The sequence below is a fragment of the Apus apus genome, chromosome 1, assembly GCF_020740795.1.
Source record: "Apus apus isolate bApuApu2 chromosome 1, bApuApu2.pri.cur, whole genome shotgun sequence".
Classification (NCBI taxonomy): Eukaryota; Metazoa; Chordata; class Aves; order Apodiformes; family Apodidae; genus Apus; species Apus apus.
In genome coordinates, this window is record NC_067282.1 from 198,908,803 (window position 1) to 198,927,001 (window position 18,199).

General features: G+C 45.1%; 1 protein-coding gene across 3 annotated transcripts in view; it reads left to right on the forward strand.

Moving 5' to 3' along the window:
* Positions 1 to 18,199, forward strand: part of FRMD4A (FERM domain containing 4A) — a 383,479-nt gene that overhangs the window by 140,159 nt on the left and 225,121 nt on the right. The window contains exon 1 of one of the 3 annotated variants that reach the window (XM_051608117.1): positions 18,027 to 18,099. The exons of the other annotated variants lie outside the window; for them this stretch is intronic. Within the exon in view, the coding sequence (XP_051464077.1) occupies positions 18,034 to 18,099 (66 nt within the window). The 5' untranslated portion in view covers positions 18,027 to 18,033. Of the gene's footprint in view, positions 1 to 18,026; positions 18,100 to 18,199 lie in introns of those variants that run through there. 3 annotated transcript variants of the gene reach the window in all.

The following is an 18,199-nucleotide window of genomic DNA, read 5'->3' on the forward strand; positions in this document are numbered from 1 at the left end:
AATATTGAAAAGCATCACCCAAAATAAATTAATTATTTGATGTTGAGTCTATCCCAGATATTTTTTTTTTCATCTTTATAGCAGGGAAAGCAAGAGATGTAGAAAGAACTTTCTTAGCCTGTTCCCATAGGTTTGCTCCAAGGCTTAGCTTGCTTTTTTCAGTGGCTTTGGAGTGTGAACATAATGTACAGCTGGTGAGCATGTCTTTACAGCTGATAAAGCAAGTTACACCAGGGTCATGTTGAAATGAACCCTGGATACAGGTCAAGTGCATAAAATAGAGTTCTCCTCCAGTGGCCTCACATTACAGACCTGATTTATGTTTCTCATGCTTGTGGTTCGGTTTGGAGCCTGGCATGGTTACATGCACTCTGCCCAGCCAAGCTTGAAAGCTCCTCTTTCCTCAACTTGCTCATAGAACTTGGAGAAGAGGTGTTAGATTCACCCTTAAAAGCCAGAGATTGATGTAGGTGACACCAGGGGGTCTCGCTGCACCAAATGCATTTGCTGTCTGTGATCTGTGGGGAAAAAACGTGCTGAAATAATTCTTGCAAACAGAAAAAATATGCCTTTTCCAGGCAAACATTTTAAAAGCCTAATTAATAATGGTTGCAGAGTGTGGAGAAACTATAGCTCTTGTCTATGAGTTACAAGGCATTTTGCAAATATTATCTGAGAGTCAGAAGATAAAAGACATTATTCTAGGCCTGATTTTTGCAGAGGTTCATGGAGGTGCCAGGAGAAAGTATTAGCACGTAAGTCCCCTTAAAAGCAGTGGGGATTAGACATCCAACTTTCTATTGCTTTTTGCAAATTATCTTCAGAAAGGGGACATTTAAATTAAACAACTTCAGACTGTGATGTCCCTGCCTGGCTCTGCAGCCCTCGCAGGGTATGGGAGGGAAGGCAAAGCTGCATCACACACCTGCTCTGAATCACACTCAGCAGGACACTCTCCCTGAGACAACGTGGTGTAACTTTGCAGCTCTGATCGGTCAAACCCAGGTTCACCTACCCCACTACCCAGACACAAACACTTGGGAGAAGGGAAAAACAAGGCAAGGCTGGAGGCAGACTCCCACAGTACATCTTCCCACTGCCTGAGAGTCACCAGTTCAACCACTTCATGTTTAACAATCATTTATGGACATTTCCTAGGTTAATTAGCCCAATTATATTTCCAACCTACTTACACTATTGGCCTTCCCTGCCTTGGATGGTGGTAGTTTCCCTGCTTTCACCATGCACTATGCATATATGAACTTTTCTTGTTCTAGATCTGCTGACTCATCATATCTTGGCATAGTCCTCAGTCCTGGTGTCATAACATAAAATAATTCTTCTTCTTGATTCACCATCTCTGTGTCCTTCATATTTTTACACACTTTGATCATTTCTTCCCTCTGCCATCTTTCCCAGCCTGAACACTCCATAGCTCTTCAGTCCCTGTGCATAAGAAATTGTTTCCCACCTATACAGGGAGCATGTGGTTACAGCTTAATGTGGGTTGCTACAGCAGGAGGGTACATTCTCCTTGCCCAATACTAAGGTTGAGATGGCACACAAGAGGTGTTGGACTGTGCCCAGTGTCAGGATGAGCAGGGAAAGGTATGGAAAGAGTTGTATGGAGTTTTCTCTCTGGAGGAATTTAAACGACATGTGGACCTGATACTTAGGGACATGGTTTAGTGGTGAGCTTGTGTTGTTAGGTCTAAGGCTGGACTGGGTGATCTTGGAGGTCCCTTCCAGCCAAAGACATTCTGTGATTCTGTGATTTTGTGATTCTGTATTTAGCTGGCTCTGTGGAGGAAGTGTATGAGGCAAGAAAAGAATAAGCCATTTCAAATACAGTGGAGTTGACTTTCCACCTTTATCACAAAAGACTGAGAGGTTTTTTCTGCCCCAAAATTGGTTATATTGTGATTTTAATGCCTCAGCTGCAAAGGCAGCACCTGTGGCAACCCACTGGAACCTGCTGGCTGAATGGTCTGCTCATGACTCAGAAAAATCAATGTCATCTCTGAACATCCAGGGCTACTTGATACACTTGGCTTATCAGGCAGGAGCATCCAAACTGAGGTACAGGTGCTGCTGAGACCAAACAAACCACTTCAAAGGGATGTGCAAGCATTGCCAGAATAGCCAAATGCCTCCTTGTGTGTGTGGACATGGCCCTGGACATGGCCAACGTGACTGTTGTTGCTGTTTCCTCTAATGACAGCACTCAAAAATAAATTTTTGAGTCCAGGATGAGTTTTTCCTCTAGCTAAAAATAGTGTACAGCTGCAGTTGTACATCCTTGATTTGGTGCCTCAAGTATGTGTAGAGCAATTTAGCTGACCAAATATAGGAGCTTGACTCAGTTGCTCTAGCCCAAGCATATTGTATTGTGGACATGTATTTCTGGACACAGAAATGCTGCTTGTCTGGGATCACAAAAAGTCTGCAAATCTCTTAGGAGAAGCCACAGATCTTGGTTTTTTTTCTTAGAGGCCATGTGGACCATAAGCTACTCTAATGCATACAGACCTCAGTTCATCATGTACTTAGTGGTCATAGCTCCCTAAGAGGCCCTTAGTGAATAAAACATTTTATGCTTAGTCCAAATGTCCATAACCAAGTAATAATAACTCTGGGTTGGAAACCACATCCACGGTGCAGGTGTGTTCCTTATCCCTTTCCCTGTGCTCAGGTGTTCTCAGAACATAGATTTCTAAAACTGGTTGAGAAGAGCTTTCTTCAGCAGTCCTGCATGCTGCCTTTCCCCACCCTATTTCATTTTACAAAGTTGCTTTTGGCACTAGAAGGAAAAGATAAAAGACTGTTCCAGCTTGGGGGGGATCAACAGCTGAAAAAGGGAGACAAAAAAAAAACCCAACAAACAACAACCCAAACACAACAACAATGGTTTGCAATAGGTAAGGAGTGAGTGGCAAAGCATGTCCTAGAGAAGTGGGAGAACCATACTTAAGATTTCCTCTGTTGTCCTCCTCCACTTGCTCAGATCTCTGCCCACTTGGCTGCTCAGGCACACATTTCTCTCTCATTTTGGCAAAAAAAATCCTGTGCTGGTCACAGAAACCATCCCACCACAAGTCTGTCAAAATTGGCCTGTTCATCCTAAAACTGTGAACCTTCCTCATGTTCAACATATGTATTTGAGAACATCATGATAAATATAATGAAGATATTTATCTAGGTGATCTAGATAAATATGTGCATATGAAAGTCTTCACATATTTCCTCAAGCCAGTGAGAGTGGTCACATAAACCCAGGGGTATGCAGAGATGTTTGCAAGTAACTGAATTATCACAGATTAGCAAGTTATTACTGTTCATTTAAATTAATATGTGGTATGAGCTATGATAATGTGCTGGAAGCATGCAAACATCCTCACTTCAAGCTGATGACTAGTAATCTGTTCAGCTACAATAACTGCAGCTCTTACAGTGCATCTCCCTTCTTGAGGGAAAAGCTGTGATGTTTAATGCTGGTTTGGCCAGTGCCAGGTGACTGCTGCAGTGACATCAATAAAATTTGCATGGCCTCAACCTGTGCTTGAGTCAGAGCACACCAAAACAGCTTTTTTGAAATTAAGCAGACCATATATTTTAATGTCTACAGACATTAGAGAGATGTTTGGAAGAATGAAATGAGGGATTCTCTTTCCAGTCATGTCCATGGCCAGTCCAGCCCAGATCCTGTCCTTGGAAGGTCTCAAGTGCATCCCAGAAAGAGTGAGATATTTTACCATAGCCACAACCAACTGCCACAAAGGTTGAGTGGGATTTTCACACACCTCAGCTAACTGTTTGTGTGGCATTGAAGACTTTTGTCATACAATCCCAGAGCAGCAAGGATCTCCAGGGAAGTGGTCCCAGCCATTAGGCTACTTCATTGATCATTTTCCTCTCGGTTTTTAGTGCATATAACATCTCTATGCTGTATACTTTTGAATCTTTAGAGGTGTCTCACAGCCCCATACCACCAACCTTCCCCTCTACACCTCTGAACCCTTTGTAGCCACCAGTATCATTGGAGACATGGCCAGATATAACCACTGGGGACCAGCTCCTTTGGCAGTGATGAGCAGCTTGATCTCCAGGCTGCTTTTCCCTCCCATATCTGTGCCCCTTTCCCCTCACTCTGCTGCCTGTTGCTTTCACCCAGGGAATGAAGCTTGTCCCAGAGCAAAGCTGCTCTCAAGGGCTCAAAGCTGAGCAATGCTAGACAGGGCTCCTCAGGCCCTCCTTCCTCCTGACCTCCAGGTAGGTGAGAAAATTATGTAGGGGAATAGAAACACCAAAGTACAGGGCCAGGATGGTGAAAAGAATGGTGACTTTTTCACTTCACACTTGTCACTATCCTTAAGGTGGTGAATAAACCCAAATATTCCATCTCATACTTCTACACCCACCTGTTTTCCTCAGCAAAACAAGAGTAGTCTGGAAGTGTTGGCTGCCCATATGTTAGATCTGGTCTCTGTAGGAGGAAGGATGTTCAGGTGAATATATGAGCTTATTTCAGCTCTGAATCTGGCATTCTCCATTGCTTTGGATTTGCCAGCAGGACCTTTGGGGCTTGGCACTTATTCTATGGTATAGGAAGTGTGCAAAGGCACAGAGAGAGCAAGAGAACCCTGCTGTAAGGTGTTTGAGTGACACCTTCCTCCTGGGGGCTGGTCTGCTGAGCTTGGTGGGGTGCATGATGAAAGAGACTTCTTAGATATGTAAAGTGGGAAGAGAACGATGATTCTCTGAGTAAACATTGCCAAAAGAGGAACCTCAGGAGAGTCTGTGCCTCAGCATAGAGCATAAGCACCTTCACTGTATTAATAATCTCTTTTTTTGGAGGCAAAGCTTGTCTTGATGCTGTCTGGAGTTTGGGCTTTGCTACAGAGCAGCTCTCTAACAAAGAGCACACCACTGTTAGAAATGTTTCTGAGCTGAAGGAATTAAGGATCCTGCCTTGTACCTAGATTGGAAACAAAAATTGCTGTGGGGCTTAAACCTGTTTTTAACAAGAGTATGTAGCCTGCCAGGTCCAGTGAGAGATTAGCAATATAATTATACAGGCTTTGGCTCCCTGCTTCCCACTAAGTGCCTAAAACCCCTACAAAGAGGCCCATTACCTTGTCTTTTCCCCCCCCCCCCCCCCATCATTTTCTTTTACATTAACTAGGCAGTTCAGAGCAACATAAACACAGATGCAGGACGGGGTTCCCTTGTAGAGGTCTCAGGGTTTTATAGCTAAGTGCCTCCTGATGGATCTGTCAGAGCAAAACCTGCCACTCCCTAGAGCAACCATTAGCTTTGTTTCCAGAGGCCCTGCATGAGCTTCCTATTTGTCCCCTCTTGAACTGCCCAAGGAGAGTAGGGCTCTTCTCAGATGATTGCCTGACTTTGAAAGAAAGAGTGAGGCAAAGGGAGTAGCCAGGCTGTGGGCACAGGGATTCAAGGCAAAAAACTTTGGCTGGAGCCTTTGGGGATGTTGTAGGGGGTGGCTGAGTGTTGCTTCACATTGGAAACACGGGAAGGGCAGGGAGAAAGCTGCTGAGAAATGTGTGATATTCAACCTGCTGAACTCCAAAAAGCTGCTTGGAATAGGGAGCCAGGAGTAAGAAGTGGCAGCTTGAGGGTTTTTTGTGTTTTCCACTTGCAGGTAACAAATTTATTAAGGATTGTCAGGTCCTGTAGCATAAGCAATGAACTCTGTGATACTGTTTGCTTTTTTTCTAGCACTGGCTGTGGAGCATTTTCAGACAGACCTGCTTCACAGGCCCTCTTCAGAGGTGGGAACTGGCATGTGTTACTTGTGCAAGTCCACCCATGCACACAGCCATTGCAGTCCCCGTGACTTGCTGAGACTGTGTTCGCGTCTCTGGATTCAGCCCTGCTCTGCTCTCCCGACATCACTGACACCCCCAGCAGGCATGCACTGATCCACAGGGTTTGGGTCCCACCATTGTATGTACTAAAGCCTGTTTTTTCCAGTAAGGCTCCTGTTGAGTGTAGGGAGCAGGTACCCTGTGCTTTTAACAGATATTTTCCTTAGAAATGTCCTTAGGACTCAGAAAAGTAACAATTTGTGCATCCCCTGTGCCTCTGCACATCCACAGGGGAGAGCTGGGAAAGGATCAAACCCCGGAGCACCAGGCTGCTGCTGCCAGAGATGTTGGCAGTCTGTTTTACCTAAAATCCTTTAAAAACCAAAGCAAGAACATCTGCTCTGCAGGCAGCACAGGAAATCTTGCGAGGATGTAATGGAGCATGATGAGTGGCAGATTTGTCATCTTTTTTCCATGGCTGTGACATGGGGAGGAATTGCTGCCAGTGGTTTCATCAAAGCACTGGGACAGAGGAGCCCACTGCCTGTTCAAGCAGCTTTTATGTCCTGTTAAGCCAGGCTTCAGTTTCTGGGACAGGGAGAAAGAAACACATTTCTCTTTGGTCCATCGTTTGGCCCTGAGGTCAGCCTGCTTTGGGGGTCATGCTGGGGAGGGGAAAAGGTGTAAGATGGTGCAGTGGTGCTGCTTGAGGTGCCAGGGTCTCCCCAGTGCCTGGTTTGTTTGATCTCATCACAACTTCAGAAGGAAACCATGCTCCAGACTTTCCCCAGATCTTATTCTCAGGGGTGCTGTTTATGTCTTTACCTGGTGTGGCTTCCAGTCTGCTCTGGAATCATCTGGGAAATTTGGCTAATGAATCTTATAGTTGTGTAGCAGCCTTGCCAGTGCTTTGATCCTTTCCAGCCTCATTCATGATAGAGTGTTGGTGGACTTTGTGATAATGGGGACACAGAAATAAAATGTCTTCTGGCTCTTCCCAAACAAAATGTCATTCCTACGACCATCTGCAGCAGCAGGAGTGTGAAGTGGCTGAGTCAACCACAGCAGTGCTTCCCATCTCCTTCTTGCTCCTGGCCCTTGCCAAGGCTTTTAAGGGGGCTGTTCATCCTACTGAGCTGCCAAGGTTCCCTCCAGGAGACAGCTGAACGGCCTTTCTTTGGAAGTGCTTGTTGATCTCCATTGACCAACTGGTTATTTGGCAATGCCAGACTTGGTCGGAAAGAAGATTATTTTTTACCCTTCACTCTCCTGGGGCAAAGCATTAAAGTACAGCAAGGTATAAGAAAACTAGAAGGCAACAAGAAAAATCCCAAACAGTATTTTCTTTTTCTGAGTTCCATACCTTTGTTGTTGTTGTTGTTTTTTTCCCTAACAAATAAAATAGTGCTGAGCTCTGATTCATGTTGTTTTAATGCCTCAGAAGTCTGCAGTGTCGTTCTCCTGGATTGGCACCCTAATTCAAAGTGAAATGCATAAAGCCAAAAGGAGTGTGACAAGGAGTTTCTCTAGCTTTCATCATCTGTTTTTTTTCCATGAGCAGGTGCTGTCCCTTTTTAACTGACGAGCAATGTGGAATAGAGGAAAGGGCTTGGTAATAAAATGTTAAAGAGATTTTTATTATTCTTTTCAGTGGTATCAGGGTAGAGCTTTTCTGCATATAAGATCAGCTAAATATTCAACAACTGAAACTTGTTCTTGCCAGGCATCTAACAGCTCACTGCAGCATATTTGCAGTCTCCAGCTATTAGGACAGATTAAAAGCTTTTAATAGATGCTGCCAGCAACTGGATACATACCATAAGAGGAGCTTTATCTTTATGCAAAATAAGGATATGAAAAAATACGTGAGGATGAGGCACAAGCTGCCAGGGCTCTGTGGACCCCCGCGGGTGCTGGTGGAGCTCCGAGTCTGCGCGGCCCTGCCCAAGGTGAGCGGCTCCTGCCTGGGGGGAGGTGGGTGCCAGGGGATGCAGGGAGCTGGGAAGGGGAGGAAACTTGATTATGGACTTTTGTAGGAGTTTCCCAAAGTGGAAATCTTTTGAAGATGGAGGAGGGAGGGGGATAGAGTGGAATGGGGAGGTGGGGACCTCTTTTCTGGGAGATGGAGACCTTTAGGACATCCTGTGGTCAGGTTAAATGAGAACTTGCTTCACTACCTTAAGTCTCTTCAAATTCATGGTAAAGGAGCAAGTGGGAACTCACAGGGGCTTCTGAGAGTGGTCAGTTTGGAGCAGGTTGGAAAAAACATCCTCCCTAACCCCCATCCATGGTCAGGAGAGGCACAGGTTTCTGCTTAATCTGCCTCTGGAGAAACCTCCTCAACTGCCTGTGTACAGAGCAGCTGCCTAAATAGGGGGGTTAAAATCCCTGAAAATCCCCCTGTTCCCCTTCATCCCCCATCACCTCTACAACATTTTATCAGGTGCACATTTAAAAGTTTCAGGACATTGCTTCTTGAGTCATCTAGCTCTGCTGTCCAAAAGCCCATGCATCCCATGGCAGGAAACATTGCAAATGTTCCTCAGTGCCCAACCTTACAAGAAGTGCCAGGGAAATACCCTGGCATTGCCTGAGGATAATTCCTGTGAGCTGTGTTAGATGTGAGCTAGAAGATGAAGGAGGCAAGGGCATGTGTGGTCTGGTGGGTCGAGCATGGGATATTATTTCAGCACTGCTAGGTGCACTGAATTCCTCTGAGCCTCCCTGTATCTCCCTGTAAGGGAGTGATAACTCCAGCTGAGAGCATCATACTCACCACTTCAGGTGGGTTAATTCACTCCTGCTTGCAAAATACCTGAGAATCTCAGAGCGAGGTGGAGGGAGTGTCCTGTGTTCACACAGGCCACCAGGGCAATAAAACCCCTCAGGAAACACACCGTGAGGGAGAGGGGATCACTGTTTGCATCACTGGGGCTCCAGCCCTCTTGCAGTGCCAGACTGTGTAGAAGTACTAAGAGCAGAATTACAGGCATGCATCACCAGGGGGCCGTAAATATAATTTTTAATTAACTGGCTATTCTACAGAGGAGACTTTGTGCAGTGCTGCGAGACATGGGAACAAAGTTCAGCCTGTCCCTGTGACAGAGCTCCAAATTTCCCCAGCTCTTTCCCAGCCCAACAGCAGCAAACAGATGTGCTCTGTGCCTCCTATTTATGTGCGCCCAAGAAATTAGCACCCCATTAAGCTACACAATGCCATGCATTTATTTTTATTTCACTGCTCTGCAGCCTTTCAATGTTAACTCTGCACTGTTTCTTATTGGAATGAAATCCAGGCTAGCACCAAGAGCTGCTTAAATCAATGGCCTATGAGGGTATGAATTTTGTGCAGCAGAACTAGTGCCTATACCTTAAGACAAAGCAGCCCCCGAACTGCAAAGTCCGGTGTATGATCCAGGTCCAAAAATAAAGGCCAGAGGAGCAGGCAGATTTAACTTCCAAATACCTGAAGCCGAGACTCTGTTTTGTCAGCAGACTCGTTTTAAGGCAATAAACAGCTATGTTTATATCTCCTGAATGTGCCTATTATTTCAAGATTTCACCCAAATGAGTGAAAGTGACATGACAAAGCAGCACTGTGGGGAGCCAAAAGTGTATAAAAAGCAATTGATCCATTATAGATGCAGTCTAGGGCAAGCTCAGTCTATTTTTAATCATTTAAATAATGCAGCTGGTTTGCTATGTCAGGAAAGCTGAAGAGGGATCCCTCCCAGCAAGCAAAATAACAGGCTCGTGTGGCTCAGTGGCATCTGGACATCTCCAAGCACGTGCATGGCACAGCAAGGTTCCAGGGAAGGGGCATCACTGCAGAAGCCCTGCTCAACCAGTCACCTTGAGACATGGGAGAGCCCAAGGACAAATAGGTGGTGCTTTAGGAAAGAGAGAGAAGAAGCCAGTGAGATGTTGAATTGTGGCAAACAGGATTAGGAAAGGTGCCAGTTTCCTGATAATTTTCAAAAAAGCACATTTGCAGATTGGAGTATGCATGGACTAAGCAGGTGGGGGTACTCTTTATTCCTCCATGTTGACCATGTTCTCCATGTTGTCTTTGATCACAGTCCTCTTTCCTGGCTGAAGCAGCCACAATCCACCACCCAAGTGGGTGAGCTGAGCATCGCCCACTCAGCTCATCTGTACCAAAGACAAAATGGCTCTTCCATCCTTGGGTGGCTTGTTTGGCCCTGGGGAAGGTTTGGAAGAAAAAGAACTTGAGGTTTCCCCTCCCTTTTCCAGAGCAGCCTTTATATGAGGGTCCATGTGAGAAGGACAGGAGGCAGATGCCTTCTAGCCAAAGGATGGCTCAGTTAAATCATGGGAAGAAAACAATGTCTTAGTTAGGAGGAGCACTTTGAGGCCATGAGGGAAAGAGGGACCACCCAGTGCAGAAAGCAATGCAGTGAGGGCAGTGGAAAAAGTCAGGCAGCAGCAATTATGCCCAGGAAGGAGATGAGATGCTGGATGAATAGAGCAACAATAAAACAGAAATTACAGCAGTGATTTTCAAACTTGAAAGCTGAGTGCTCTGTGACACCTGGGACTCCGCAGAGCCAGGGTGATCCAGGAGCCCATTTTGCTGACGCCAAACTTAGCTTCATAAAACAAGCAGAAATACCCACGTTAAAGGCTGTGAAATGGCTGGACTGAGCCCTGATGCTAAACCTGCCAGGGCAATGTGACTCTGGCCGTGGCTTTTCCTTCTTCTTAATACCTCAGGGCTGCCGGCGCTTCCCATCTGGGGACTTTCTTATCAAAACGTTTATCTTGTTGTCGTGTGGAAGGGGCATTTTCTCTTCTCTGTGGAGCTGTGTCCATCCCACTGCGGGCAAGAGGTCAGGAATGGGACTCCTACGCTCATTCTTCATCTGGCAGCACAGGCCAGCACAGCCTGGTAAAGCCTGTCAGCTGCCACCAATGACTTCTCTATCCCATTGCCAGCGAGGAGATGGACAGACACGTGGGGTCTCACTGGGCCATTGAGCAGCCCTCAGAAATGTTGTGGCCTTGCCTGGCAGGGCAGTATGTACCTGCAGGCTGGGCCCACACAGTTTAGGACGGGGAGCTGCTCTCCAAGGAAAGGCATGTTTGAGGTTGCCATCAGCCACACTCAGCCCGTTTCTCCACAGAGAGTCTCCCATGTCAGCTTTGCCAGCAGTAATACAGTTACTGGTTAAAGAAGCTGCCACTCCAGGGGCTGAGGGACATGACTCTGGGACAAGGGCAAAACTTATAAATAAGGGGAACAGACATAGATATATCCTTCTTATTAAAAAGATAAAATAAAACCATTAAAAAAAATTAAAATAAAAAAATATAAAATAAAATAAAAAAAACCCATACCTGCTGTGAGAGAGACAGGTAGCTCCTGTTCAGTAGATGAAAGCTGCAGGTTGCTTAGTCCATTGATCAGGAGACAGTGTCAGACCATTTGCATGGATTCAGCATGCAGGTACCTTCCATGCAAGACTAACAGTAGTATCCAAAGGTCTGGTGACTTCATAGAGTCTCAGACATTTCTGTCTTTCAGAAGTCAAAGCACTTCAGGGAAAACTTTATTTTGCAGAGTCTGGAGTTGGCTTAGGAATCTAGGAAAATTCACTATAAATTTGGGGCAGTTTCTCATCTGGAACTGAAACTTAAGGGCAGTTGTACTGGGTCAGAGCACAGGTCTGTGCAGTGTCACATCTCCAGCAGTGGCTGTGAGTGATGCAGAGAGGAGAGTGGAAAACTTTCCTGGGATGTTCTCCCACCTTCCACATGTTTTCAACTCAGGGACCTACTGTGTTAGATTTGGTCTCCAGGTGACCAGCATCCCTCTATGGATTTATCACCCTTTTAATTTTTCCAGTATTTTTCTGAACCTTTGCATTCTCACTATCCCTTCCACAAGGAGTACCACAGATCAAGCTCTGCTTGGATCACTGCCTTTAATTGTTCCTGAGCATAGCTCCTGCCAGCTTCATTTGATGCCCCCTTACTCTTATATGGGGTGAAAGAAAGAACAGGAATCCCTTTTTACCCTCTCCATGTCACTCATCATCATTCTGTAGATCTCCTTAATTTCTCCTTCAGGTATCCTTTTTTTTCTTTTTCTTAGGCCAAAGTGTCCACTTTGCTTACTTAGTAATTTCTTTAAAGGAGCCCTTTTTTACATGTAATCATCTTTACTGCTTTTCCTTGAATTCTGTCCATGATGTCTGTACCTTTTCTGGAGACAAAGAGATCAGAAGTTATCAGGGGCAAACTAATACTCTCTTTTGCTTGCCCCTTGGTAATTGTTGATGTTTTATTATTCCACCACTACTTAGCAATGAACTGACATTTCATAAAACTATTATAATACATATATCTTACTCCTGAGTGAGCCCAGAGCCCATAATTTTATATGTTGAAGTTCAGAACATTTTTCCTGCCATGAACATAACATCACGTTTGGCCACATTAAATTTAATTTTCTGTTTTATTGCTCATTCATTTAGTCTCCTCATAACTTCTTGCAGGCCCTTGTTCTCATTACCCTGAATATCATGGTGTCACCTGCAAACTGTGCTTCCTCACTGCTCACTCTTGTTCTCAGGTTGTCTATGAATAGGTAGAGTAACACATGGCCTTGTCCAGATCCCTGGAGAAAAAGAAAAGGCCATCTGCTCATTGTCTTGATTCCACAGGCCCGAGGTTTGCAGGACTTCTCTGGAGACAACGTGTCATAGCTAGATCCCTTCCTCAGATGAAGTTGTTGCATTTCATCCTGGAGCACAGCTTTGGGGTTGGGCCATAGGCTGATCTTCAGACTTTGATGCAGCTGAGGTTAATTCATTCATTAGAAAATTATCCCCAAGGCCTTCAGCTGACATTGAAAGCTACTGCAGGATGGGGTTGACTTACAGCATCCTGAACCAAGGTGAAGGCAGATAGCTTCTCCCTGGGCCAGTACAGGATTCACACTTAGCTCCACATTCAGTGAACTACTGCCACCCAACCTGAAGGTGTCATGTTGATGAGTTTCTATGTCCAGGATTTTGTGTGGGAAGAAAAGCTGGAGTTAGAAGGGGGGTTTTGTAAAGATTTTGGACCTCACTCTTCACCTGCCCTAAAGGGAGTAGCTCCATGCTTTCTTGCAGCAGACCTATTATGTGCTCTGAAGAGGAGAGAGCATAGAAAAACCTAAGTAGGGGATCAAAAAGACCCATCTCCAAATCTTTACTTGGATTATTTGAACCAGAGTTCATAAAAGTCTCCAATAGTTGGGTAGAAACATATCCCAGCTGACCACAGTTGAGCTGACATCCCATCCCACACTGGGCTGGCAAACGCACTGCCCCAGATGGACCTTTTTTCACCCGTATTTGTCATGCATGTTTATAATTCACAATTACTGAGGACTTGACCAGTAAACCAGTGGAAGTGACCCAGGCTCCCTTTTCCGGGAGGCTCCAGAACCCAGTCCCGCTTTTTGACTCATACAAGAACAGTCTGCCTCTTCTTCTTCCCAGACTCCTCAACTCCCATCTTTGCAAGCTGGGCTGGCCCAAACCTAACATCCTGGGACTAATTTGCCTCAGAGCTGCTCTCTGACCCTCTCTTGTCAGCTTTTGGCTTTGCTTACTCAACTTTGCACTCTGCTCTTACACCCTGTCTTTGTAATTTTTTGTAATTTTTGTCTTTGTAATATTTTTACTGTGAGAGTGACAGAGCCCTGGAACAGGCTGCCCAGAGAGGTTGTGGAGTCTCCTTCGCTGGAGACATTCAAAACCCGCCTGGACACGTTCCTGTGTGATGTGCTCTGGGTGACCCTGCTCTGGCGGGGGGGTTGGACTAGATGATCTTTCGAGGTCCCTTCCAACCCCTAGGATTCTATGATTCTATGATTCTATAAGCCAGCCCTTGCAGAGTGACTTTTTCCTGCCATCACCAACCACCTTCACCTCTGAAACTCCTCTAAGAACACACTTCTGGGACCAAGTGTGTTCCCAAATAACATTTCAGCTTTTGAAAAGCAGTATGTTTTATAAACTCTAATTTCCAACTGCCTCCACTTTTTAGCTCTCTTCTGATATCTTATTCCCAAATGGTAGAAGAAAACTAGGAAGGAAGTGAGGGGAAAATGTGGGTGTAGAAGAACATCCTGTCCTGTACAAATACCCTGGTGTGTTGTCAGATGGATGCTCTGCTTTAAATAGAAGAGGTCTCATGCTTGCAAAGGCCAAAATAATAAGTTCTCAGGAACCAGAAAAGATGGAAATAATGATTAAATAAAGTGTTTGGACTTAATTGCATTAAAGAATCAACCAAGCTAAAGCTTCTCATTATCATATGGGATTTGAATTTTTGTGTGGCCCCCTAATGCACATGAGGGTTTAGGAATAGTCCCTGGGGAACTCAGTGAAATTTTATTTCTTGTTTATTGTATTTGAGAGGCTATTTCCATAGAAGAGGTCGTCTGGGGTAAGCAAATTTAAAGTGATAGTTAGAAGAGAGCAAATGGGATAGATTCAGAGGTCCCTAAGCTTTGATGCATTTGAAGGAGTTCTTCTACTTACATCTGATTTTGTGGCTCTGATTTCTGCTTTTTGCAAGAGATTGAGTGAAACAACATTCTGCACTCTAATGGCCTTTTTTTTTTACCATCAGTACCTTTTTACCACGGCCACACCAACTGCTTCAGTTATCACTAGAACAAGATGACATTTTTTTTTCTCATCTTCCCCTCATTTTCTATACTTCAAAACTTTTCCTATTGTGCTTTGCTCTGAATTTGAAATTTTAGTGCAATTTGAAGAAAAATTGAAACAGAGATGCCCTTTAGTAGAAAATAACCTTCTGTCTAGGAGTTAAGAAACTTCCACAGGACTTATTCAGCAAAGGAACTTGTTACATCAAGAGCATTGTCCCCAAGCTCCTAATCTCCTCCGAACACAGTTAATGTTGATTAGTAAGAGAATTGCTAAGATGAATATTGCAAATGCAACATCTAAGAACTGGTATATCTCATATCTCAGCTATTTATTGTTGTGATAACAGAATTCCAGGCCATGTAAAGCTGAGCTTGGATGAGAACCCGTGAACCCATTCATCCTCCTGGCCATTTCTAGTGGTGGTTTTAGTGCCAGGTCCTTCTTGAGCAGCAATCAGGGAAGCCATTATGTGTTCCCTTGTGCCTGACACTGTTTTCTCCATCGATTTTGAAATAATCTTGAAATTCATCTTTGAGAACTAAAAAATGAGCCTGTGTTGGAGTCAAAGAGTCTGCCACATGGACACTGCATTCCAACCCTGGAAGATGTCTCCTGTTGTTTTCGCTGTGGCCAATACAATGCAGCTACAGGGACAGTGACAGTCAGGGGGCACAACTGACGTGGTGGCCCTGTGCTATTGCACAGAGGGATCCTACAGAAAAGGATCTTTAATTTCATATTTCAGCAAGTAACACACAGCCTTTGTGCAATAAATGGGGTGGGGAGCAGAGAAGCAATCACATGCTCCGTTCCAGTGAAGTTCTTGTTGTGGTCAGATGGGTTGGACAGTAGTGTCAGTTAGAGGCAGACAAATGCATGATTCAGACCCGGTGGATGTGTTTTGGCTGGTACTGGCACAGCCTGAGCACTGCTTGCTGTGGATCAGGGAGGAGGACCTGCAAGAGGACAGTCATGTGTCCCTGTACCCACCCTGATCCTGAAGAAACCGTGGCCCCGTGCAGCAGTGAGCAGTACATGCTGGCTCACTCACCATAGAATCATAGCCTCGTTTTGGTTGGAACAGAACTTAAGATCATCACATCCAACTGTTAACCTAGAGCACAAGTCCATCACTAGACCAACTCCCTCAGCACCACTTCTACATGGCTTTTAAATATCTCCACAGATGGTAACTCCACCGCTTCCCTGAGCAGCCTGTTCCAGCCCCTGAAAACCTTTCAGCGAAGAAATTCTTTCTGATTTCCAATTTAAACCTTCCCTGGCACAGCTTGAGGCCATTTCCTCTGTTCGGTCACTTGTTAATTGGGAGAAGAGACCAACCCCCACCTGGCTGCCATATCCTTCCAGGTAGTTGTAGAGCAAGATGGTCTCCTCTCAGCCTCCTTTTTTCCAGATTGAACAACCACAGCTGTCTCAGCTGCTCCTGGTTAAACTTGTTCTCCAGACCCTTCACCAGCTTCGTTGTCCTTCTCTGGACACTCTCAAGCCCTTCAATGTCCTTCTTGTAGTGAGAGGCCCAACACTGAGCACAGATTCAAGGTGTGGCTGATACAAGCCAGGATGCTGTTGGCCTTCTGCATTATGGTTCCCAGAGTTTCTGTCTCCTCCAGTGTAATACCCTCCAAACATATTTCTCTGCTGTTTGATCCATGCTCATTAAAACACACCTCCACTCAGACTGGTGAAGACAGAAACTTTGTCAAAGCTTTAATGAAAGGGCAGCATGTGGATGATGAACAGACTTTGTCTGCAGTAGACAGCCTTCCTGTGTTGGGTTTATTTCTGGAGCAGCTAACCTATTGTCTGGTGCAGAGCCTGGTGTGAATGAGAGTTGGTCCATCCAGGAAATAAATTACATGCCCCTTTTTGCTATTGAAACTATCCATCATATCATGTCCCAAATGGTCTACCATGTTGTTGTCTAGTAAAACTCAGCCATCAGAGGCAGCTCCTGTTCAGATGCTGATGCTAGATGTCTGAAAATGTGATTTCAGCTATAACTCTGAGGACATTTAGTTGGAATTTATGAGTAAAAGTTCCTCTAAGCTCCAGCAGCTCTATCCATCTCACACCTTTATAAATAATACCAATCCTCAGTTTCTGAATCCTTTAGGACAGCCTTGTGGGGGTTTTTCCAATGTCTGGAATACATCACATGCAAGATTTCACTCTCAGATTTCCAACTGCGTGGGTACATATTAAGCAAATTAAAAAGAGTTTGGCAAAGTAGTGTGGACATCACAGAAGGCAGTTTAGTGAACTTGAAACAGTCCAGGATGCAGGAGAATTCAGCGCCACTCGTGGACATATCAAGACTTCCAGTATTTTCCCCTTTTGTGCCTCAGTTCCCTTTCTATATTGTTCCCAGCCATCAGTAACCAAAATCCTTGAAGGATCCCCATTGGGTTTAGCTTCAGTTGAATCAGATCCACCAGTACCTTTCCACTACATGCAGGGCTGGGAGAGCTACAGCCAAAAAGTGCTAAGCAAGCAGAAATGTCACCTTTTCTCCATTGACTTAAGTAGGAGCAGATGTGTGGAAGAGCAGCAAGCACTGAAGATCATGCTTTAAACTTTCCATAAATACAGTACAAGGCAGGGTCTAGCCCTGAGAAGTGCTTGGCATCCTGGATGGGGATGCTGCAGAGCTGAAGGGGTTGCGTGGTGGCAGGACATTTCAGAGGGGGTATCAGGGTGGTCACAAAGTCAGATCCTGCAGGATTATTAGAGGTTATTCCCCTTTGTACAAAACCTAAGCAGTCACCACTGTAGTCCAACGCCTTGGGGAGTGTGTAAGGGAATCTATTAATACACTTAGGAAAAAATTAGGATCCAAACAACTTTTGTTTCCTTGTTTTTTTACACGTCTGTGCTCTCCTCTGTCACCAGCTACAGCGCAGAGCCTGATATGCTCTGACAAAGAGCTATTGATGGTGTGCTTGTGTGAATTGGCCCAGCACTGGTCACAGCCAACTTCTGTGGGACCTGCTGCCCCCATTTTACAATACGCTCCAGTGTGCTGAGCCATTTGTGAAAGGTCAGAAATGAACAGAGAAATGGACTGGAGTCAAAAACAAGTAGTCCTATAAATATCAGTCATAGTCAAAGGCAGCTTATTCCATTCCTCTCCTCTCTCTCCCTCTGTGTGTGTCTCTCCCTCCCTCTGTGTGTGTCTCTCCCTCCCTCTGTTGTGGTTTCCCAGATATAACTCCATGTTTCTGACTGGGGAGCTCTAAAAGGGAAGCAGCACACACACTGCAGCTTCTGCTCCCATCCTGCACACATGGAATAATCCTTAGTCCCGCGAGCAGGACTGACAGCAGGCACAGGGTCCAGCCATCGTCTGGACTCAGATGTTAGGTTTTGATTCCTCAGATTTTCTTTATCTGTGAGAAACTCATTTGCTACAGTGTGAGAACTCTCTTTGGCAACAGCCTGGATTGGGACTCCTGAGGTTTCTCCTGTATCTGGAGCTAACATTTGAATTCACAATGACTTTGGCAGCTAAATTAGAGGATATCGAAGTGACACTGGAGCACCTACTAATGGATGTGTTTGTAAGTAAGCTACAATTTTCTATTTAAAGTGAAATGCTAATAACCCAGAAAGCAGGGTACAAATTTAATGGCGTATCCAAGTGTGGCATTGAGTTAATTC